Source organism: Rhopalosiphum maidis, chromosome 4, assembly GCF_003676215.2.
Source record: "Rhopalosiphum maidis isolate BTI-1 chromosome 4, ASM367621v3, whole genome shotgun sequence".
In the NCBI taxonomy this organism is placed as follows: domain Eukaryota; kingdom Metazoa; phylum Arthropoda; class Insecta; order Hemiptera; family Aphididae; genus Rhopalosiphum; species Rhopalosiphum maidis.
In genome coordinates this window covers 7,574,205-7,599,443 of record NC_040880.1, presented here as the reverse complement: position 1 = coordinate 7,599,443, position 25,239 = coordinate 7,574,205, and the positions used below count along the sequence as shown (strand labels likewise).

At 25.1% G+C, this 25,239-nt stretch overlaps 2 protein-coding genes across 4 annotated transcripts; both read right to left on the bottom strand.

Annotated features, from left to right (window-relative positions):
• Window positions 1-1,109: 1,109 nt before the first annotated feature.
• On the bottom strand, window positions 1,110-9,196 carry LOC113552867 (chitinase-like protein EN03). Its single transcript, XM_026955860.1, has 6 exons — window positions 9,028-9,196; window positions 7,000-7,268; window positions 5,209-5,341; window positions 4,925-5,095; window positions 3,012-3,411; window positions 1,110-1,652 (listed from the first exon to the last, which is right to left on the bottom strand). Exons 1-6 carry the CDS (start codon window positions 9,143-9,145, stop codon window positions 1,415-1,417), a joined length of 1,329 nt encoding a protein of 442 aa, XP_026811661.1. The 5' UTR covers window positions 9,146-9,196; the 3' UTR covers window positions 1,110-1,414.
• A 3,147-nt stretch (window positions 9,197-12,343) lies between these two features.
• Window positions 12,344-21,443, bottom strand: LOC113560328 (regulation of nuclear pre-mRNA domain-containing protein 2). Of its 3 annotated transcripts, none has more exons than XM_026966125.1 (10): window positions 21,232-21,441; window positions 20,806-21,091; window positions 20,376-20,526; window positions 19,915-20,044; window positions 19,358-19,533; window positions 18,987-19,296; window positions 18,750-18,910; window positions 18,510-18,693; window positions 17,523-18,327; window positions 12,344-12,402 (listed from the first exon to the last, which is right to left on the bottom strand). In XM_026966125.1, coding segments are annotated over exons 2-10 (2,196 nt in total). In that variant the 5' UTR covers window positions 21,084-21,091; window positions 21,232-21,441; the 3' UTR covers window positions 12,344-12,401. The 3 variants fall into 3 exon arrangements, with proteins under 3 accessions (XP_026821926.1, XP_026821925.1, XP_026821927.1); XM_026966124.1 differs by lacking the exon at window positions 12,344-12,402 and adding an exon at window positions 15,512-15,829 and having other exon boundaries at window positions 21,232-21,442; XM_026966126.1 differs by lacking the exon at window positions 12,344-12,402 and having other exon boundaries at window positions 17,254-18,327; window positions 18,750-18,877; window positions 21,232-21,443.
• Window positions 21,444-25,239: the final 3,796 nt, after the last annotated feature.

The following is a 25,239-nucleotide window of genomic DNA, read 5'->3' as shown; positions in this document are numbered from 1 at the left end:
AAACCTATTGACCAAATGACCTTTTATGAATATGTATACCTACCTATTTATTATCAAAACCAAGTTTAGGCACATATTCTAATTATATTTATCAATTTGTGAGTACTGTGACAGTTAGTTTATTTACCAAATAATATTTTAATATGTTACGGAAAATATAAATGTTAATGTTGGAGCTCCCAGTAGTTATTATTCGTATAATAAAGGTATAAGTAATATACGTTGAAATAGATTGATTTTACGCTGTTGATAGGTATAAACTTATTCGTATTTAATTTTTAGTTAGTGAATAATCCATCAGCTAAATATATATAAGCTTACATAAAAAATATTCATTCAATTTACTGTAAGGTTGCCATTCATCTTTAGCCGCTCGTTAAATTTGTATCAGTTGATCGGTTGATGGGAAGCGAAATCTAAAAGAAAATAACTTTAATATTGTATTATTTAAAATTTGTAACAGTTTATCTAAAAAAAATTTCAAAATCTGGCAACCTTAATACATTACATTTATACAAATAAATAATAATATATTAATATTTATCATATACTATATTTATACAAAATATATCTATTCTATTCTTCAAAAATAAACTAGAATAGGCTATAATATACAACGTGTGTTTCTGAGATTTTACCGATTTCGAATTTTTCACATAATATTATGTTCAGGGAAATTTATCAAGTATACTCACCATCATTTTTTCTCTTTAACAATGAGTTTATTAAAATTCTGATTTTCGTAATCAATAATAATTAAGTACATTTATATGTTGTATTTCCAATTATTTTAATTTTTTATACCATTTAAAAAGTGACTTGTGATGATAAAAACTTCCTTTATCAATTGAACATCGATCTTTTTTGCCGCCAATTATTCAACCTAATAGAATTTAGGTACCTATTGAGAAATACTGCTATATTATAAAGTATATATTAATTATTATTATGATGTTGATAGAAATTTCATAATGATTTTGAATTGAACATCATAAACTCCAAATAGTTCAAATCCCAAGCTGAGTAGGTAGCTGTTGCTGCAGCCTGCAAAGTGTATCAGTTAACTAAATCTTTTGAAAGTGAAAAATAAAATATAATAAACAATAAAATATTTATATTTTTTATTTATATTTATTCTCTGCGTCAAAAAACATTACACAATATAATATTAATGTTATAGATTAAAAAAAAAATAGGCTAAACATAATTTAAAAGAACCTTATCTCTTAGGTATATGTACCAATTTAAGAAAATAGTTTTTTTTAATTTTTAGAACAGCATAATACCGACGATATGTATACGTATTCCGGTACAAAATAATTACATATAAAGTTTTTTTAATGACAATAATATACGATACAAAATGAGCGTTTAAGACTAAAATCAATTTTATATTTCATGTACTCTATTCACTCTACAATATGTTCTTAACTGCTTTTAAAATTGGGTACTTATTCGCGTCGCACAAACCTCTGGCGTCGTCCAAGGACAGATCCATTAACGCTATACCTCCCAAATTATTTTGCTTAACATACGTGGCTTTTTGTTTGGCCGTTTCCGGTTCCTCGAAACTAATCCAAATGCCCTTTACGTCGTCTTTGGGCAAACGGAAAGCATAAGTTCCGAGATTTTTGCTCGAGTCCGGTACACGTCTACAAAAAATTAAAACAATATATACATAATAACACACACAAAACTAAATTTTCTTTAAATAAATATAAACATTTCCAATAAAATTTTTTTATAAAAATTAGAGCAATTAAAAATTAAAATAAAAAGTAATAACTAATAACCAATGATTAATAAATTATGAAGTAATTGATAACAATTTAAAAAAATATAAAGCAAAATTTTTGCTTTCTCACTTTTATAGTTCTGGCAGTTTTGTACATAAATATAAAATACATAAATTAATAGTAAAATAAAATATCGAAGTACTACTAAATTAAAATTATACTAAACAAATGTAACACCATTATCCATTATATAAAATAATCATACACAGCGTGTATAGTAACCATGTATAATAACGATACTTTACGTTTGTGTTATACAAATTCACAACACTGAAAATAATTATACAAATAAAGTTTATCTTATATTTTTTCAATATCATATAATATCATTATTTGATTACCGTATCGAAAATATAATATAATAATACACATAACACGTTTTATCAATATATTATAATATACAAAACATTATTAAAATATGTAAAAGCGATCAAAACCTTCACCTATTATTCAATTTAATTTCCAATATGCCAAGATCTATTATTACAAATTTAATATTGTTAAAGCCTATTATGCTTTGAATTAATAATGTTAGAGCCTTAGAGGATTATGCGTCACTGAATTATACTATTATGGACACTAAATTAATTTACTTATATATACAGGACGATTCTTTAAAAAAAAACATTATACTCGTTAAACCCAAGGTAAATATTAATGTTTTTTTAAAATAAAAGAAATAGTCTTTTAAATAATTTTAAGTATAAATTTTTGGTAAAATTTATCAAAACACTACTTGCTCAACAAATATAGTGTTCTGTTTTAAAATAAGTGACTTATAAAGTATAAATTATATTTTATACTTATACTTTTATTTTATTTTATATTTTAAATTGTATATTCATACACAAGGTGGTTTAATGATCTATCTACAGGTAATTTTCTTACAACAAAATGGTCATTTTTTCAATAAATATATGTTTCTGAAAACATTTTTTTTTATCTACATAACTTTAGTTATTATAACAATGTGTATTTTAGACATTTTAGTTTTTCAAACAACATATATGTATTTTTAATTTCTACTCAAAATTTGAATATCATTTTTTTAAATAAAATATTGTGTTATAATGCCACAAACTATTAAAACACATAAATCTAAGTTTTTAAAAACACGTATATTTACCAATATAATAACCGTTTAGTAATAGGAAAATCACACTGTACGGATACATGATTTAAAAATATCGATACGAGTAAAAATGGTATATATACCTGTAAAGTGTAAGTGAGGTGGTGGCTGCAGTACTCTCGACCAAGTGAGGGCAAATCTCGTAGTAGGCTAATAGACCTTCGGTCTTGGTATACGTGCCTTCTTCGCCGGGACCGTCGGCGTTGACAGGTGGTGCTCCGGACTTACCACTGTCCTTGTCCATCTTCCAGGTTCGACCGTATGTGGAGATACCCAATACCAGCTTTGTGCGGTCAGCTTTCAAGGCAATAGCTTTATTGACCTGCGACTCAATGTTCTGCCAAGCTAGACGGTCGGCATACACGAACTTGAAGGGCGATGCGTGATCGGCCAATTTGGGCACTCGGTCCGGAGTCCGGAAGTCATAAGTCATCAGCGTGAAGTGGTCCACATATTTTTGCAGTCCCGGGAAATCGAAATATACTATAAGATGTACAGAAAAACAAATCTGTTTTTTAACATATATCAACATAAATGTATTGTTTATATAAATTGATTCTAATGGTCCGCCGTAGAGGGCTCGTATACTAAGACCTATAATATCTTGGCCTACTATAATATATACATATTAAGTATAAAGTACTTAATAAGGTCGTCATCAGGGCAGTGCGAGCATTCCTATCAAGATGTATATTTTTTTGGGTGTCGCCCGAGTGCGTCCCGTTAATCATATCGTACCTTTTTAATAGCCCAACTGCGTCCGCGATGATATCGCTAAAAATGTTGATATATCCTATGTATGTCCGCGATATTATTGCAAACAATATTTATCTTCATGGATAAAATGCATTGATAAGGATAACTAATAATATTGCACTGTGTTAGTTTACATTTACACTATAGTCCATACGTAGAAATATACTATATATCGTAACTAGTCTTTGACAACCACATGCAGTATGTGTAGTGATATGTAGAGCTTCCATTCAAAATTGAATTAATGTTTTTACACACTTCATCCGGAAATATATATATTCCTTCTTAGAAATATTAACAAAAATTCAAATAGACACAACAATTTTGTTACAAACTTTTATAAAAAAAACTATATGTAAAGAAATTAGATCAGTCAATGAAAAAAATATTAAATTCATTGAAGAAAATATACAAAAATACAAAACTGAACAAATCTCTAGATAGGATTTATTTATTTAAAAATATATTTATATTTTTGGGGTGTAAGCCAGTTCACCTCCTCGTGGTGCACCCTGGGTAACGCTAAATGAACTTGGACGCGCTTGGGTTACGTCAAAGTAATGAACTTTTTCTCTTGGTACGCACTCGGTCGAGACCTTATTCCGGACGCATTTAAAATATTAAATAAGGGACATTTTGGGGCGCACTCGGGAGTTGCCCATTTTTTTGTAGATTTATGTAAACCGTAACTTTTTTAACAAAAAGTTATAAATATTTGTGACAACGAATTCAATTTCAAAACTTTTATTTTATATTTTTTGATTATTAAATAATTGTTTAACATTTTTAGGTAGTATGAAAGTATATTATTCGATGATCACTTATTATACAACTTAAATATAATAATAAATAATAGTAGGAAATATTCTACATGAAATTTTTACTATGAATTTTTAAACAATATATTATTTTAATTTTGTATAAAGTTATAGATTATTATAACAGTGGCTCTAGTTATAACTTATCTAATTATAACAATTACAAAATATTAAATAAACACTAATTAAAAAATGTATATGGTACATGAATTTTGAAGCTTTTTTAAATATAATTATTATGTAGTTTGTAAAAACTATACCTATTATGTAAAAATATTTCTATAACATTTTTCACTACTATAGTTTTAAATTAAACTTTTTTTTTATTTTAATCAAATATTTTTAAAAAAAAAATTCACGAAATTGTAGTACCTTAGTAATATATACATATATTATATAGTAAGATATTATAATATAATTACCACTAGAGTTTACGTGTGGAAGAATGCTGACTGAAAGATAAGGGCAATTATTGGCATTCAATACTCCTTTGACTTCGCGGACCAGTGCAGTGAATTGTTCCTTGTGTTCGGCTTCCTTAGAGTCCTTGCTAGTGATACCCACCGTTTTAGCCACTTTGTGGATAAAAGATCCTTAAAAATGATAATATTATATTAGGTACAACAAACAAACAATAATATACAATAATATACTAGTCTATACACTACTCTAATATAGAAACTTATATTATAACTATACGGCTTACCCCAAGTGTGTTTTTCCTTTTTCTCGGTGACCACTGGGAATTGCCAAGCCAAATCTACACCATCGAAACCATTCTCCTTGGCCATCTCCGAGATGGTGGACGCGAACTTTGTTCTTGATTTCGGTGTCTCCAACTATATGCATTGAATATATATTTTAGATTTTGAGTGAAATAATGAAAGTTAAGAAGTAGGTAATTTGATTTTGTTTTATATAAGTACCAACATTTTTTCCTATGAATATTCGATTATAACATTATAATAAAAACATCACACATTTCAAGCATTAAGCAATTAGAAATTTCATATAATTATCTGATATTTTAAATAAGTATTTGTTAGCGATTTCCAATAGCTATTATCTCAATAATAAAAATAAAGGGTGGGCAAGTGGGTATCACTCTGCTGTATAGTATAGATAGAGAGTAGGTTACTATATAATGGATGTGTTAAATTTGAATGAATTACAGGTATCATTGTATACAAAAAACGATACTGAACGGAGTTGATTTGTCAGTCTAGGATAAGGGTGGCGAACCTTTTTGGGCCCAAGTGCCAAATTTTCTCAATCAATGTTTGGAAAATTTTTCACGTGCCTAAAGGAAATTCATTTTTCTAAAGATAAAAATACATATACATTATTTTATTAAGTAAGAACATATTTTATTGGTAATTATAATTTTTACGGTGTATATATAATTTGTTTCTTTGAATTTCTTTTAAGGCTGTTGAAAGCTGGTCGTTTTTTTGTCGGTTTTCGTGCATTTAGACTAATAAACGGAAGAAAAATTTACCCAGTAACAAAAGTCTGATATTAATTTTGAAAACATATTTGAATTCCTTATTTTCTTTTCTAGGTTATGTAGGAAATGGATTTTAAATTATTATTTTTTTTTAGTAACACTAAAGTAAGGTGAATTTTGAAAATACTGTACGTATGTACGTTACTGATTTCCAAGAATCTTAGCCGTAGTTTATCATCAATTACATAAAGCGTTCGGGGAACTCACGCATACTAATGATCAGTCACAATACACACAGTTACACATATCTCACGATGGATATCGAATATTGCCTAAATACAACCCCAAAATGGTTCGCTTTCAACAGAGGGTAACGCATAGGTAACGCAAATATAAATAGTTTGTGAAAACTTCAAGTATTTACAATGATTCGTTTTTGAGTTACAGCTAAATAAAAAAATCGATTTGATCGAAAACTGATTATGCGTAAAAATTCCCGTTTCCATAACTTTTTTAGGGTTTTTCCTAACACTTTTGACTCTCATCCCCCCCCCTAAAGTACTAACAAGATGAATTTTCTTTTTCAGAGAGGGACTGAAATCAAAAAATCAAAGCATTATTTCTACTCCAAAACGTGATGACAGACACAAAAATAAAAATAAAATACATACATCATTATAAAATCAATATATTCCTCACTCCGTTCAGAATCTAAAATAAATATTAGCTAAGTATTTTGAAATAACATTATTTTTCAAACTAAATAGCTTTTTAAATTATTCTTGTGTATACCAAAACTTCCAACCCTCTCCCACAAGACGTAATTTTAATCAGTGGCATATGATAGATATATTTTGATGCAAAATTCAATGCAGTAGGGTCCTATTTCACAGATAGTTTTTTATTTACACAAATTTTATATGTCAGATACTAAATTATTATAAGTTAATCAATTTGTAACTTTCTAACTTATGACCCAAGCTTTAACCGCTATATCCGGCACGCTATGAAGTTAATAATATATTATATGAAAAAGGTAAATATACTCACAGCAGTGAGATATTTATCAGGATCTTCGATATCAGCATTGCCACCAACTGACAACAGTATGGTAAGACTGGGATAAATCTTCTTTAGAGCTGTTATAGATTTAAAGTTTCCCTTTCCGCCCTTAACATCTTTGCTCTCGGGTAGGTCCAACTTTGGATCCAACGATTTCGCTTTAAACTTATCATCGTCAATACCAGCGTAACCGTACACTAAATGCGTACAATAACTTAGGGCGGGTTTTAACTCCTCGGCACCTACTTTAACGACATCTGAAAACAAAAATTGATTGGATCGATAACAGTTTTAGTATGTCGTATAAAACAAGATACTGTAAATATTTGTTCAACGCATTGAATTACAAATAAAATATAATCAAATTTATAAAAAATAGTCTTAATGCATAATAATAATAGTAAATATCATATTTAACAGAAAATAATCACATATTATAGTAGGTTCATAGATTAAAATAATCTATCGTTTGTATTGCAGTAATTTAGTATTGTGTATATTATTATTTTTATTATATGTATTTCATAATCATGATAATATTTTTAAACGTATAATGTTAATGATGCTTATTTTATATACCAGCAGCAAGAAATGAAATTATTATTTTAGACTTTGATATTATTTAAAATAATTCCCTAAAATCACTAATTAAGAAAAATATATACGATTAGCTTGTTGTAATAGGTATGCATATTTTGATTGCGTTTATTATATTATAACAGTAGCACAACCTTTATAAAATAAACAATAGTTGCATTGCAAAATGATCATCATTAATGAATACCTAGATTCTTTTAAAATGGTGGTTTCGAAATAACTACAATCTTATTTGTGTTTATAATCAGTAATAAATAAAAAATAATTGCTAAAAATATTAATTCGTCACTGAGAATTCCAAGTATCAATATATCAATATAATATTTATATTTACAAAAACAATATCATGATTATGGTTGATTAATACTTATTTGAAAACAATTATATTTTGAATGTTTCTCTTTAGTAGGTATGTCTTAAATAATTGTTCACAAACAAACAATTAATAAAATTAAAATATTTATAATATTGGCTAATAACCTTAGCAGTTGAAGCCTGAAACTTTTTAAATTAAAAAATATAAATTTATTTTACAACGCCTAAAATTTAATTAGCTTAGAATATTACATTTGGCAATTTAATATTTAACTGGTTATTATAGTAATATATAAATCATAAGAATAGCAGATTAATTTATATTATAATAACAAACTACAATGAATTAGAAAATTATTTTAACTCTAAGGGATTTTAACTGTATATTATTTAACAGTATATATTGTATAGGTATAATATAAGTATGCTATAGAATTTTTAAATTAAACTTAAAACATAAAAACCTTTGAAAATTATAGATAAATATACATATGACATATGTAGTATATGTTATAGATACTTAAGTATTATAAATAATTTAATTTTAAAATATTAAGTAATTTCAACTGTTACTTATTGAGCACTGAAAAATAATATTAATTAATTTATATATTATATTATATTATTGTAAAACAATATTACCAAAAATTTTAAATAATTAATTTAAATTATAATTTATATCAATAGAAAAATAAAATTCAACACTAATCTATATGAATATTGTATATTATATATTATTTATAAAGTGTGATTAAAAAAAAAGAAAGAAGTTACTGTGATAATTTATATTTTTCACGCATAGTAATTAATATTTTATTTTAAGTATTAACCAAAATTATTCGATACATTGTATTAAGATATAAATACTAAAATACCTATGTAAGTGTATAGTAACAGTTTTTTTTTTTTTTTAAATCGAAACAATAAATCTACCCCATTATACCCTAATAATAATATAAAATAATATGATATTTTAAAATTTGTGTCAACAGAACAAATTGTACCTACCATAAATATTTTACGTACTTAGATATAAATTTTTTTTTACAAATATATTTTTATAAATTTATAGGAGTATTATAATAACCCATAATAGGTGTATACCTTTTCTCCAAAGAGCTCTGCCGTCATAATAACATACTGTTCTAAATGCTTGCGAAACGTCGACAATAGCCAGAAGGCCATATAGTGCGACCGCACCGAACAACTTTACTCCTAACATCGTACTACCGAAAACAATCTCGAACTGACGACCTGTTTGGCTCGGACCAAAGGTCCAAGCAAGCGATTATTTATTGTACGATGTACAACTACCTATGTAATAATAATTTTGTTATATTATCATCACCCCTACTTGTTCTTGTATTACAGGCCAAGGTCAAAGTTTAACTCGTTTTTTTTTCTTCTCCGTAATTTGACGTTACGTTCTGTTATTATACAATTACATTATATATTTATATTCATTGAATAATAAATAAATCGTATTTTTACTGGCCTTATATCAATCCGACGAGCAAGGCTGAAAATATAATAACCAAACAAAAGGATTTATAGACACGGAAGATTCATAAACATGTAAATTTAAACAGAGTTGTTTGCCGATTATACTAGCTGGGTCTTGTAACCTTTGTTATAAGTGTTAAGTATATTTTAATAAATATACATAGTACCTATCTAAATAAATATTATTTAATTTGAATATTTTTATTTACAATCCAACATGTCAAATAAATTATAATTGATCATACGTTTTGTACATCACAGTAAATTAAATTTTTTTATAATAAAATGATATTATTTCAAATTGAAAGATAATAATTTTGTTAAAAAAAACAGGTTAAAACTATTTAGGAGATAACTATAATTACACATTTTTTTAAAACATACCTACAACTTACTATATTATTGTAAGTCACAAATGGTTTCGTTAGACATTTACATATTTTTTTAATTTTACACACATATTCCATATCAATTGCATTAATAACATTTTCAGTTACATTGCTCATATGAGTTATAATATTATTATAAATATAAATTAATAGTATTAATATTTTTTATTATTTTTTTTTATAACAATGTACATTATTAATTCTTTATTTCAAAGCAGATTATTTTTTTTAATTACTTCAATAAATAAAAATTGAACTTTGTACGAGTTGTTTATGAGTTATAACTTATAAGTACCTATTTAAAATTATGAGCGGCGTGGAATAGTAAAGAAATACCCCGAAAACTTGCATGAAATTTGATTTTTATAGATGAAAATACTTCAAATAATATAATGTTTAGGAATATACAATAAATAATAATTTAATTTGTAATGTCTGTTTTCTTTACAGTAATGAGTGTTTTACGTAAAATTATTACCCTAATTATCGACAAAAGATACATCAAGAAAAGAGTTTAATTACGTATAAATGTTGGTAAATAGCTATTATAGATAATAATACTATACACATAAATGTCATTTAAATAATTTTGAATTTATGAATTTTGTTAATTCTGTTAGTTTGCGTAAATTCCGCTGTTCCGAACCTATTAAGAAGGGGTTCATATAGTTTTAACAGGTTATACAAATATTACATTATATTAATAAAACTATTAACATAGGAAATTACAATACTAAAGGTATAGTTATATATTTATATATTGATGTAAAAATAGTATGTACTTATCTACCACTCGTCGTCCACCATCGCAATTATTAAAAATATCTAATAAAAATATAAAATTAACGGAAATAAGTATTTTTTTATGTTATATTATTATTTATTTTTATGACAGTATTTGTTTGATAGTTTCTCTATTTTTTGAATTTTGTAAATAACTTATTAAAAAAAGATACCTAGAGGATCTTACCTTCATATCCCCCTTGAATATCCTCTGCTACGAATTTATATTCACGCCATTCTATATATTTATATTCACCAAGTATTGACTTATAAGTTAATAACATAACAATAATAAATAAAATGTAATATAGGTACATAAATATTAAAATAAATGTAATAAAAGTAATGTTGGGAAAAAATTATTCCAACATATCGTTCTACTTACAATAAATTAATTTCTAATAAAATTATACCCTAAGGCCTAAGAAATAAATGCTGACAAAAGCGTATCTGTCCAGAAATGTATTTCATACACAAACATTTTTTTTTTTAAATCACGTTAATATCAATTTAGTATCTAATGTTATAAACAATTAGGTATATTTTAGTTTTATTTTTTTGCGCAATTTTTTTTTACAAAAAGCTAAAACTAGTCAACCGACTTAAATATTTTAAGACACAAAGAGGAAGGTAGGAACGAATGTGCATACAATAAAAATCCACTGTATCTTATTTGAACATTCGACATAATAATATAGACTTGTCGACCTTATTTTAAATATTATAATAGTACAATCACTGAATCATTAATTCTATAATATTATGTGTTACATGATAATAATATGACTTGTGTCTTGTGTGATTATTTTATATCTCATGTACTTAATTTGTGTTAGGAATTTTTTTTTTATATCAAAAACACGAGATAAAGACGATAATGTATTAAAATACGATCGCCCTCTGAGCATTACCTATTGCATACTCAAGTACCATATATGTCTATATATAAAAATATAAATAGAAATATAAGCACTTTTACAACTAATATATTGTATAACTTACGTTTGAACTTAATTGGTTTTAATAGAGCTTAAATTAAAACATGCACTTTTAATTAAGTAAGCAGGTGCCTATTGATCAACTTCATTCATAAATTTAAAAGTCATAGATAGGTATAGTTAAATATATTAAGAAACTAGATTGCTATATAAGGTATAATATTGTAGTCATTAATATAATAGGTACCTAATATATATACTTAGTGTCCTATAGTCTTATTGATATTTTATCATGCAATATAATATTATATATTTTTAACGTAAATAGTAAATTATCAAAATTATTTCTTTGAATTTTTTTATGGTTTGTATAATATATTGGAGTATAATAAAACTCAAAAATTAAACAACTAAAATATTAAAGAAATAGATTAGTATTAAAAAAATGTTATTGCTTATTGCATTGTTGAGAGAAGGGGAAAATAATAATTAATAAATAATAAAGTATTTACTAAGTTCTATACTATTCTTGAGTAAATAAATTCTAAAATAAAAGTATAGATATACCTGTATGAATTTAAGACTCTTTAAATGTAATTTAATGTAGATAAATAAAATAATTGCATGGATATTTTAAAAAAAATAAAAAACATTATACACAATACTATATTACATAATAGGTTAAAATATATTTATCAGTCACTTATTATAAATATTAAATCTAGATAAGTAGTAACTATTTAATTTTAACATGTATATATAAATAGTTGTAGTTATAAATTACTTACAAATGAATATGATGTTATTTTAAGACAAATAACTGATTTTCAAATTTGTATTTTGACTGTTTTTTATGGTTTTATAATCTGAAAACAAAATATACAATATTGTTATAAATTAATTTATGATCTAAATTTACATTTATAATATCAATATTTATTAAATGTAATAATTCAATAACGTAGAACATAAATGATAAATAAGTAGTTAATAGTGTTAATACCTATACCAAACTTATAATAATTATTAGATATGACTATTGAATACCGATTAATATTATTGTAGTTACTATAAATATATTATTAAAATAACTCATTATTACTCATGACAATGTGATTTTTTAATTTTTTATTTTGCGATTAATATTAATAAAAAAGAATTTTAAAGCCAAATAAGATTTGTATACCTGTTTATCAATATATTTAGAAAATAATGTCCAGGAATGTATGATTAAATTTAAAGATTTGAATTTTAATAGTGAATGTAAAAAATTAAAAATATGATAAGGAAGACAAATATTTTAATATATAATGTAAATAATTTAACAGGATACCTATGTATAATATATTGTGAAAAAAAAATCAAAAACTAAAAATATTTTCAGAGATTTACAACCCTTGGTCAGTTAAGGAAAACCATGCTATATACATGATACATCATATTATTGTTAAAGATAGGTCAATAAATTGAAAAAAGAATGCATAAACAAAGAAATTATACAAATAAACAGTTAAGAAAAACATCAGTAACATGATATAAGATAGACAAATAGTGACAATAAAAATTTTAAAGCAATAATGTACATGGCTACTTAGTACTTATTCAAAATTAACAAATTTAATTGGACTACCAATTAAATATATTGTTATTTAAAATATAATACCTATATTTTTATTTTTTAAGGTACTATATATTTTAAGGTTATATAGGTATTATTATATTATTTTCTTTTAACTTATAACTAAAAAAATCTAAAATTTATAAAATATACTGAGTTATTATTTTATCAAACATCACTTATTATTTTAAAATTGATTTACCTTGATTAACATAACCTAACCTGAATTTTTATGTATTGAAATACCCCAAAAAATATTCTACTTCAGAATGTAAAATCATAAATGTATGTTATGATTTAAAAAATAAAAAAACTTAAAAAAAAAATATAAAAATAAAAATAAAAATATTATAAAATTTATTATTTTGGAAACTATGTAAGAAAAATATTTTCAAAAACGTTAATAGATTTAGTAATAATAAGACTTGTTTGATAAAAGAATCACCCTGTGTATAATATGTAAGTACCTAATAATTTAATATAGATACAATATCTCTGTTATAAAAACATTTGCAGTGATGTATTAGGTTTTCATTTTTATCTAAGAGATTGTTAAGGCATAACACTTTTGAAGTATCCATGCAGAATTCAGGGTGGAATGGGAAAAAGGTTCTATGCTTACATGAAAATAATTTTTGAATTTTAATAACCTTGTTCATTTTTAAGTATCAATAAAATTATGTTTATAATGATGTGGAACTGTTTAGTATACTTTTTAAATGTACCCACTATTGTAGAAAATAAGATTTTATCATACACCCAACACAAATAAATAAGATTTAAATTAAATGGTTATTGATATTATACAGCAATTGGAAATATTAACAAATACAAAGTATTAATTAAAACAATTTTTTTTTAAAAGAACACAATATGGCCTACATCAGTAATCATCAACAAACTATAAATAAATATATAACATTTCTGACAATATACATACTGTCAAAACAAAAGTAAATATTTAAAAAAGGACAAGGGTTCAAATCAGTTGATTGTTTGCCGCATCATCCACTCCTGTAAATACATCACTGCATTTAAATAAACTCAAATTGTATTTTAAATGGAAATCAAGTATCTATGTAGTTTTAGGTAAACAAAAATAAGCAAGTTTAAACAAAGTCTGTATAATATTTTAGGTACACATACAAACATAATACATACATATATTACTCTATTAATATATCTTAACTTGATGATTTAATTAACATGTGATATAAACATTATGATTATCATTTGCAATTTGTATAAATATGTAATGTCATATTTTTAGTAATTACATTTTTAAAATGATATTAGTTAAACTTTGTATAGTAAAAAAATATTATCTACATATAGTAAATTAATAATCAAAAACCATTTTTTAACATTTTTGTCTCTGTATGGATCTGGCCTTAGGTTAACCTAACCAATAATTAAGTTTTTAATGCTTAGTAATACTATTTAATTTTTTTATTTAGAAAATTCAAATATTATTAATAATATTAATGGGCAGTTTTTTTGTAAAATAACACATGCCAATTATTAATTCACATTTCATTGATTTTAATTAAAATAATGTGTTTTTTTATTAATAATTTTCTACTATTACATTTTAACAACATTAAACATATTACATAATACATTTTAATTAAAATAATAAACTATTTTTTTAATAATTGCAATTATTATGATTATAAATTATGAGTATGTACAATACTACAATTTTAAAATGTTCATATAATGCGAAAAAATTAAAATATAATAATAAAAGTCAATGTATAAACATATAAATATATGTTCTTAATTTTAGGTTTGATAGTAGGTAAGTTTATTCTAACATTAAAGCTAAGAACACAATAGTGGTTCTGGTGAATGCAAATTTACTATATTTTTAAGATAGGGACAACATACAATATAACAATGATACAATTTATGAAAGGAAAGCAAAGATTAACTGTTATAATTGTTACATTGGTCTTGACTATAATCTAAGTATTTACTGAACTCAATTATTTCTTGGCAACGATATTTTAAAATTAATGAATAATGAATCTCACTTGAATACTATTCAACTCGTGCTTGGAAATTATTTTTTACAACTTTCATAATTGGAAAACAAAATTACCTTCATAAACAATAGGATACATATTAAACAATATCTGTAGGCTAATCATACACTAAATATTACAATATACTAATAAAGTAAATAATAATGTAATACAAATCATAAACAATATTTTGAAGTATATTTATTCATACATAATATTTAATGGGGATTCAATTTGAGAACTTTCCTCAAAGGATTTATTTTGTTCATAAAATATTATTTACTTTTATTAATAACGCATTAATATGTGATTTTTAAGTTAATTTAAACTTTATTGTACTTTACAACAATAAAATTAAAAAAAAAATAATAATAAAATATATACATGAGTATATAAAAATATGTATTAATTTATCGAATATACATAATTAAAGAAAGAAGTTAAATAATACCCAAGATATTCTGTTGACTAGGCCCTTCCACTAAATTTCGCTTGTTTATATAATACTACAAATGTATCACTGGTAACACATTAAACATTAACTAAACATTTAAATATATATTAAATGAGTGATCTCATTTTCAATTACTCATTCTTCATCAAAATCATAGTCCCACATTTTTGACAAAATTGTAGATGTCCGGTTACCTAATGAATATTTCATAACAACAAAAACTATGAGACAAGGGATTATGACCATATGTATAAAATTACAACACTAACAAAATACATAATTAATGTATGAGATATTGATCCTACAGTTAAGTAATTTATTTTACATAAAAAATATATGTATAACTAAATAAAAAAAAAATAAAAATTATGAAAATATATACATATATTAAATTATAAAAATTAAAACTTTTTTCATCTCAAAATAAGAATGAACAACAGGAATATATTGAAATATAAATAATAACACTATGACTGGCATATAATTATTACATTAATGTCATAATAATGCAATTCAATAAGGATAATTAAATCAAACATAATATTTCTTGCTCTAATATATACAGTTTAAGAGACTGTTGATAAATATTGAATAAGAAATAAATTAAAATATAATATTAATGAAAAAAAAGTAGTAGAATATGTCTATTATATATTAGGTAATTATAATTAAAGTAGTTTCATCAATTTATTTATGATTACTGTAAATATATTAACAGATTTACTTGAATTTAGTATGCATATATTTTATGACAGTTTATTCAATAAAGTTTGAAAAATGGTTACTGATTTAACTTGTGAGCGAATAGAGATATAATATTATCTGTAATTCTTTATAGAGCAATATTAACCAAGTTCTAAAAAAAATTTTGCTATTGACTATTTTTAAAGGACATTTTATTTTATTTGTCATCAGATTATAGAAAATATGTCATTATTTTTTTTTTACTTAAATTCTTATTAATTTTATTTTTATTAAAAAAAATTAATAAATCTCTTATTTTAATTAAAACATGCTATCAAGTAATTCTTATAAGATTTAAAATAACTATAAAATATACAATACTAAGGAGGTAATATACAGAATAAAGTTGATAATTAAATACTCAACTCATTCAAAACTAAAATTTCCAATTCTATTCTTCAAAGATAAAAAAAAACCACCCAACTAATATTTAATTACAAATGTTGATTCTTTTCTATTTCAAGTACGAAATTTAACAATAACACATTGACGAGTATTTTATTTTATTAAAATATACAATAAGAAATATTATATTAAGCAGATCACATTATTAGATCTACAAATTGATAACACTTGACAAACCAAATACTTCAATGTACACTTACATATTATTTAAATTTATTGATTAAAAATTGTTTTTTAACATTAAATGTTTAACACAACATTTTAGAATAGTTGGACAATATTAATTATTAGTAAATATACATTTTTAAGTTTATACGAATATATTGCACTTAATACCTTATAACTTTGGTTAAATAAAACTATGAATTTTTTTTGATTTTTAATTAATAAAATATGCAATACCAAATTATTTTAATTAATTAAAAAATAAAACAATGAAAAATATGAGATTCGTGGTCAATTTAAGTGCTAACAGGTATGATACAATTATCAAAGCAATAACAAATATATATATATAAAAAAAATCCTTTTTAATGTAATTGATAAACATTACATTTTTGTAAATAATAATCAACTTAAATTATTAGTATACAAATACATAACAATGAAACAAAAATGTTCAAGCAACTTAAGAGTAGTTCCTTGATGTTAACAACAGCAATTCTTAGTGTTATTAAATTATAAAAAATATACATTTTCTCATTTCAGTCTAAGTCTAACTTAAAACAGTTCACTTACCAAGGTTGATTCCTCGGTCCAAAACGTGGTCCCAGAGTCCATCTATTTGGTGGTCTAGAAATTGGTAAGTATCTAGGGCCTCTTGGCCAATTACTAATTCCTCTTTTCCATTTTGGCCTAAAATCTGGTCTTTGAGCATGTTGAGGCCACTGAAGTTGAGGTTGATTGTGAACAAAGTTTGAATCACTTTGCTCTATTTCCCACTGATTAGAATGTTTCCATGGTTCAGATTGTTCTACATTCCACTGGTTATCATTAAAAGTGGGACTCCAAGGTTGGGATGGTTGTTCCCATTGGTTTGTAACATCTGGTACACTTTGTTGGTCAAAGTCAAAAGGCATTGGTGGTGGAAGAGGTGGGGGTAAAAGTACAGGATGTTTTTGATCATGGTTTGATTTAGACTTCTCATCATCATCACTCAAATCCATGTCGACACTTTCTACATTATCTTTTTGTGGTTTACTTACAGCTTCCATAAGCAAAGCTGGTGGTGATGGTGGCATGGGAATACCAGGAAATGCTCGGTAATCAACATCAACAGATACTACTGACGAATTCATACTTGGAGAATGTGTCAAACTTATTAAGTTTCTATGGTCGATATCAGAAGTTTTAGTAATAATTTCTTGAGGAATTCGTTCATCTCTATCTATTACTTTTGATGCTAAGACACAATGATCAATTCCTGGCCCTCCGTCAGATTTACTAATATTGGGAGTGTTTTGATAGGAGATTTTTTCATGAAAAGGCGGTGATGCTGGTGTGTCATTTGTTGACCAATCATTATGTACAGTTACATCCCAATCTGAAAATTTTTGACAAGTACAATTAATAATTGTTGTCTCTTATCATAATTTGAAAATAAAATGTTAGCAAAATATTTCATCGAAAATGATAAAGTTGAGAAACTAATATATATATTTTTTAAATATTGAATAAAATAAGACAAAAATATCAAAGAAAATTTGTATAATAAATTAAAATTACCTGTTTGTGGAACAAGAGATACTGGTATTGTATTTTCATTTATAAGTGATGACGAATTGGTAGGAGGTATCATATTATTAGAGAATTCAGAAGTTAGAAATTGCTGACTAGATGGCATTGGAGTAGGCACATAAGCTTCATAACTGCTCGTAGAATATGTGGAACTTTTATCATGATGACTTATCTGTAAAATAAAAATTATTATAAATATTATAATGCACAAATGAAATATATACATACATCATTAGTATATGATATATCCGTTTGATTAGGAAATGCTGAATAGGCAAAAGTCTCATCTGGGGGTGGTGATGGAGCATCATATGGAAACTGGCTAGTTAATGATTGTTGATCTTGATTTTCTATTGCTGGAAAATTCACAGAAGCTGGATCATACAACTCTAAATAAAAATTAATTATATATATATATATATTTTATAAACAATATTGACAGTCTAAAAATATAAATTAACATACCTTGAACAGTAGTGTATGTGTCAGGAGCAATATATGATTTAATATTATTAATAACTGTAGTGGGCACATAAATATCAGAATCATTGATGCTATTTTCCATCGAAGAATTTATCATATATTTATCAGAGTTTAATACAGTGTCATAATTAATATTATGTACAGTTAAGTCTTCAATAGAAACTGAAGAACTCGAAGGGGATGGTGCGTTAATATCAGGGGAAGGCATTGGACTGTCTGTTGGCATAGAACCAACTAAAGATTCCAATTTACTCTTCAGAAGTTTTACTCTTTTAGTGTAATTAAAATATGCCTAAAATTGTTTTTTAAATTAATTTTCTGTTACATCATATAGACAAACATATTGTTTTTACTTGAGCAACAGTTTTAACTTCGCCATTTTGTTCTTCATAATAAGATGTAGCAACTTCTAAAGCATCTATTAGTTGAGCACGATCAATAGTTTCTCGTTTGAGGCATTTAATGTAACTTTCAATTTTTAACATGCCATCATTTAATTCATTAAGAAACTCATGACTCCGTGTTCGGTCTAAAAAAAAACACTAGTATGTAAATTTTTTAATAATGGATATTTATACATTTTATAATTTTTCTTAATAGAACAGAACAAGACTAAAAATAGAAATAAAAACTTTGTAATAGTGCAATAATACTGTTTAAATCTGACAACACAGTCAATATATTATAAGCCTGTCGGCTTGTACAAGAAAAATCAATCTCAAAACAAATATGAATAATATACATATTTTGTTTTTTTTGAAAATTAAATATTACTATTTTTACTTTTAGATTAATTATAAATCTCTCTAGAGAATAATAAAAATAGTTAACTTGTCAACTTATATAAACACATTAACATGTCTAGTAAAAATCATCAGCTCTTTGCAACAAGTCACAGAATATATATTACCTTTTAACATGTTCTGTATAGCTTCATTATTAGTAAGAGGTAAATTAGCTTCTCTTAAATTCTTCATCTTCAAGTCTGTAATCTGTTCCAGTTTAACACAAGAACGTATTTTAACTGCCAATGCATGTATCTAAAAAACCATAATACACATTTAAATAATTTAAAAAATTCACATTTTTAAAATTCATTTAAAAACAATTTTAAAATAAATAATAATTAATAATTTAAAAATACATAAGTAATATGCTATAAGAATTTAATATTAGTTATAACCAAACAATTAACAGTATATAGTAATACTTCTTATTTGTGATTTTTAATTTATATTATTGAATTAAAAGTATAAAACTAATTAAAAAACAGTTTTAAGAAAACTCTGAACCCATTATAGGTAGTAACCATTTTTAGAAATTAATTTGTTATTTATTACCTGTATTAAAACATTTAAAAAAATCACTTACTTGAAATTCTTGTACAGGATCAGCTAACTTTAATTTCTGAATTGGCGTAGTTAACAAACCAGTTAAATCAGCCAAATAACTATCATCATAAACACCTCTTTCTTCCCAGATTTTAATAATTCTTAAAATTTTAGATTGTATTTTTTCATCTCTAAAAAGTAGTGAAATTCAAATATGAAATACAGAAATATTTTTAATGTTTGATACTATACATTTTTAAAGAAACGTTTGGTTTTAGAATACATTTTTAATAAAATATATTTGTTAATAGGTACTTACTTAAGGTAAGTATTTTAATATTGTTGACTAAAAAAATATAGTAGGTAATACCTGAATACCTAATTTTTTTCCATTCAATTCTAATATTAATTGCATTATATTGTCACATATTGTTAATATTAAAATGTAATAACTATATAGTATAACTCACCTAACATAAGGAATAGCTTTTTGAATAGCAGTAGCCCATCCGTCAATAAACTTATAATTCTTTTTCTTACTATATTGTATGACATCATTGGCTAGATAAAACAAAGTCAAGCGTTTCTCAATCTTCACCTTCCTAATAGCCTTTAACCAGATAGCGATTATGCTTTTGTAATGTTCGTGTCGTTTAAGGCACCATGAAGACAATGATTGAATTGCATCCTGGGTGTCTTTTAAGAGCATGAGCTTCTTTTCGAATTCCGGATCTGAATATTCAATCATTTTGACGTCTGTTGCACAAACATAATTATAATATTAATTCATTAATAACACGTTTGGCAATTGATAAACAATTGTCCGCAATAGATAAACCTATTTTCACCGAACAAAACGTTAAACAGTTCGTAAACAATAATAAAAAACAACCCACCTTATAGGTGTTTAGTCGAATAAGAAATTATAATATCAATAAAACTCTCGAATCATACTAGATGCCGCAATAATACAATCAATAAGCTATGAATATTTTAATTCATATTAATAAACTGATTGTTTGTAGAAGCAAAATTAATAAAGTTGAATGTCTAAACGCAAAACTGGAAAAGAAATATTTGAATAACACAAGTCAGAAATGAAAATGTTGTATATAGACATACGTACAGTATTATCGATGGTATAATATAATTGCATGGCGTGCGGTGGGGTACATAACACGATAAGTTTAATCAATTTTCATGGAGTACAGTGTTGAGTTATGTACAGCTGATAAACGCATTATTGTATACAAATAAATTAATACCGCGAAAAATATTTTTAATATCCTTGGGATAGAAAATGGCAGTAATGGCGGGACCGGATCGAGTTACTCTTAGATCATATGATCTAAGGAGTTACTTTACTCGAAAAAACTTGGAAGAAAAAAAATAGGAGATTAGGTACCATACTACCATTTGATTTGATATTCGGCTATACTTAAAAGTATTACTTGTCTGTGTATCAGGGATGGGCAAATTAAAATTTAGCGGGTCAGAGTATAGAGAGCAAAAAAATAGGTCATTCAAAATATGCATTTTAATTAAGCATAGAGTATAGACGATTGACTTTGAAATTGTATGATGTAATTTGGAAATGTAGCGCGGGCCGCCAGTTGCCTACCTATACATGCATACCTACGCCATACAGCCAGTCGCCAGACACCCCATACGGTAAGTACCTACTAAGTCCAAATCCGAAGTCGGTAACAATATAACTATTACTGTAATAGTATACAGTAAACGACTAAACTATACATAGCTAGTAGCTAAGTAGCACAATATTTTAATGGCAACTGTATAGGCAGTGCTGCAACAGTTATTTAATTATTTTTATTTCTATATAGTATATCTATATATATTCAGTCGTGAGTCTCATCAATCGATGTGTTAAATTCTGAATTCAATGATACATCATCGTTAACGAAAAACAATTTTGAGTGGTAATGATTCGTCAGCGCCTATAATATCATTAATAAGTATATATTTCATAAAATATGTTCTGATATTGCATTATTGCTATAAAAAAAATCTATTTCTTAATGGGTAAATAATATTTGGTTAATAAAATTAGGATAGGTTGATTTTACTTTTATGCAAAACATTGCACTTATTATATGATTGGTATCTAATTATTATAACCTAGTTTTAATATTTATACCATATTAAGTTATTATTATTTATTGTTATTTGTTATTAGTAGGGCAGTGAATTTTAAAGTGCATAATTTCAATTATGTAACAACATTTATAAAACTTTTATTTAGCATTTTTTGACGTTTTGAATTTTTTAGTTCATTTTCCGATATTTTTTAATTAAATTCCGTTAATTAACATCTATGAAAACCTTTCACAAAATGTTTCAGGCAAATACCATTATTAAAGAATAAATCAATTTTTTATATTTTTTTTTTTTATTTTTAAATAAATACATTTTTATGCATATAATATAAATTATAAAAATTAAATTAAAAAACATTTAAAGTGTATTTTATACAATAATTGTTGGAATTTTAAATGCATTTTTAAGGTTTTTTTAGCGCAATTAATTCACAGCCCTAGTTATTAGTTATTATTTAACTTTTGAGTCATTATACTATATAGGTAGTCAATACCACCGTTGTAAAACCGTAGAAAAGTGTAAATATGTTAATGGTATATAACGTATAAATAGGTAATAGCTTAAAATAGTTAAAATGAATCTATTTATATGTATTTATTTAAAAATTATTATTGACCATTGTGATGTATAGTAAAATTTATAATATCTGTTAAGTTTACATATCCCTACAGATGTTTTTCAATATACTCGTATTTGACTAAACGAACATTTTTAAAAGATCTAATTAGTAATTTGCAATTAATAATCACTAATCAGTAATCACCCTCAAAGATCTTAGATTAATATAATCATTGTTCAGCTCAGTTTAAAAAAGATATAATTATAGTCACGACCTTAATCTAAATCATGGATTAATACTTACTAATTACTATAGTCTATAAATCTTCTAAGACCGTGTTATTGTAGCATTGTGGGTTTAGGTCACTTTGCACAAACGAGTAGCATTAAAAGGGCGAATCTCGGACGCTTTGTATACGGTCAGGTAAAACTTTAGATTGCAGAACGCAGACACTTTGTACTATTGTAATACATAAAGTATACATATAAATATATAATATAAATAAATCTGGAGTCATCACCAATTTTATTAAAATTATTATTTGGTAAATCTAAGTATCTCCTAAATTTCTATAAACCATATAGAACCAGTAACAAGTAACAAGGTACTTACTTTATAAATATTGTATTATTATAATTCTTAATTGTATATTATGTTTAAATAAGTATAGTGTCTATAGTATATTTTTTATTGTTAAAAATATTATTTTATTTCAATAATATAATATATTGAGTACATATAGTACTAATAGTATATCTATATATAATATATACTACCAAATGAAAGTGTCACTATAACAAGTAGCTGTTTTCCTCAAACATAGCATGTATTATATATAATTTATTGTAAACCATGTTAACTGTTTTAATTAATATTTAACATGCTTTGATACCTTATATATATTTTTTTCTTGTATCACATTTTCTTATTGTGCTATTAAGTACAGATTGTTAATTTCATATAAAAATAATAATTATACAAAATAAGTATTTTTGTTTTTAGAATCTAATGAAAAACTGATTATTTTGAGTATTTTGACTTGTAGTTAATATACTATTATATTATATTTTATAACGTTATTACTTATTTGTAATTGTAATTTACTTTTTATTTTATATTTAATTTTTACATTATATATACGATATACCTACTTATTACTTAATTATATAAGTATAGAGTATAGACATTATAATATATACTATAATATGTTCATGCACGCTAGCACATTTGTGGAAGCTTCCTGTACGATCTACACAATTAAAAAGACGTAACACTAGATTTTTACGGCAAAATCATCAAAAAACGACAAAGGCCAATAAAATAAAAAAAAATATTGAAAATTTTGCGTTTTTTGTTCGTAAACTGTTTCGGCAACGCATCTAACAATGCGTGTAAAGTTTCGTAGTTGAAAAATAAATTCTTCACTGCGAAAACTTACATACGAGTTTTTTTCAAAAAAGTGATATTTAGTGACCCGATGTATTAAATATTTGGATTTTCGTAATTTCATTGACATAAAAAGACAGGTCGTTGTACAATTATGTATATAATATAGTACAAAGTGTCCGTATTTTTAAACTTAAATTTTTATCTGACCGTACCCAATAAGTGTTCTCGTTCTGCAGTTTTAACAATGAACCGTTCAAAATGACTGCTTACCAACTCAGGTCATAAAAACTAAAAGTAAAGAGACCGATCTGGAATTCACCACAATTAAAAAATTTCTTGAGTAAAAATTAATACGTGTATCTTATCGAAATGTTTAAGATAAACGTATGTTCGTATCATTAACTTGCATTATAGCTATTTCAAGTTTTACATTTCATGTGTGAAATGATGTGCGAGCACAACGCGGTGGCCAGCGTTACCGGCGTAACGAACTACTATAGTGTTGATAGGGCACTATAGAAATGCCATTTGTAGTATCATTTATAATGTCCTATATAGCGATACTGACGCGTGTAAGAACGCATTTCCGCTGTCGATGACGCCGCGAATGACGGTAACAGCGACTTATTAAATCCTGTTATTAGTATACTGTATTCAACGGAGAGATGTATTTACGGCCCTAAATAAATATCGCCGTTATCGGTGATATTATTATTATTATATGTTTTGATGCACATCAACATTTGTGTCATATTTGGCAGCTTAATAATTCTATTAAGTTTCTGTAAATGCCATTTGCTACAAAACCACTTAATTGTGAATATTAAAATTATAATAA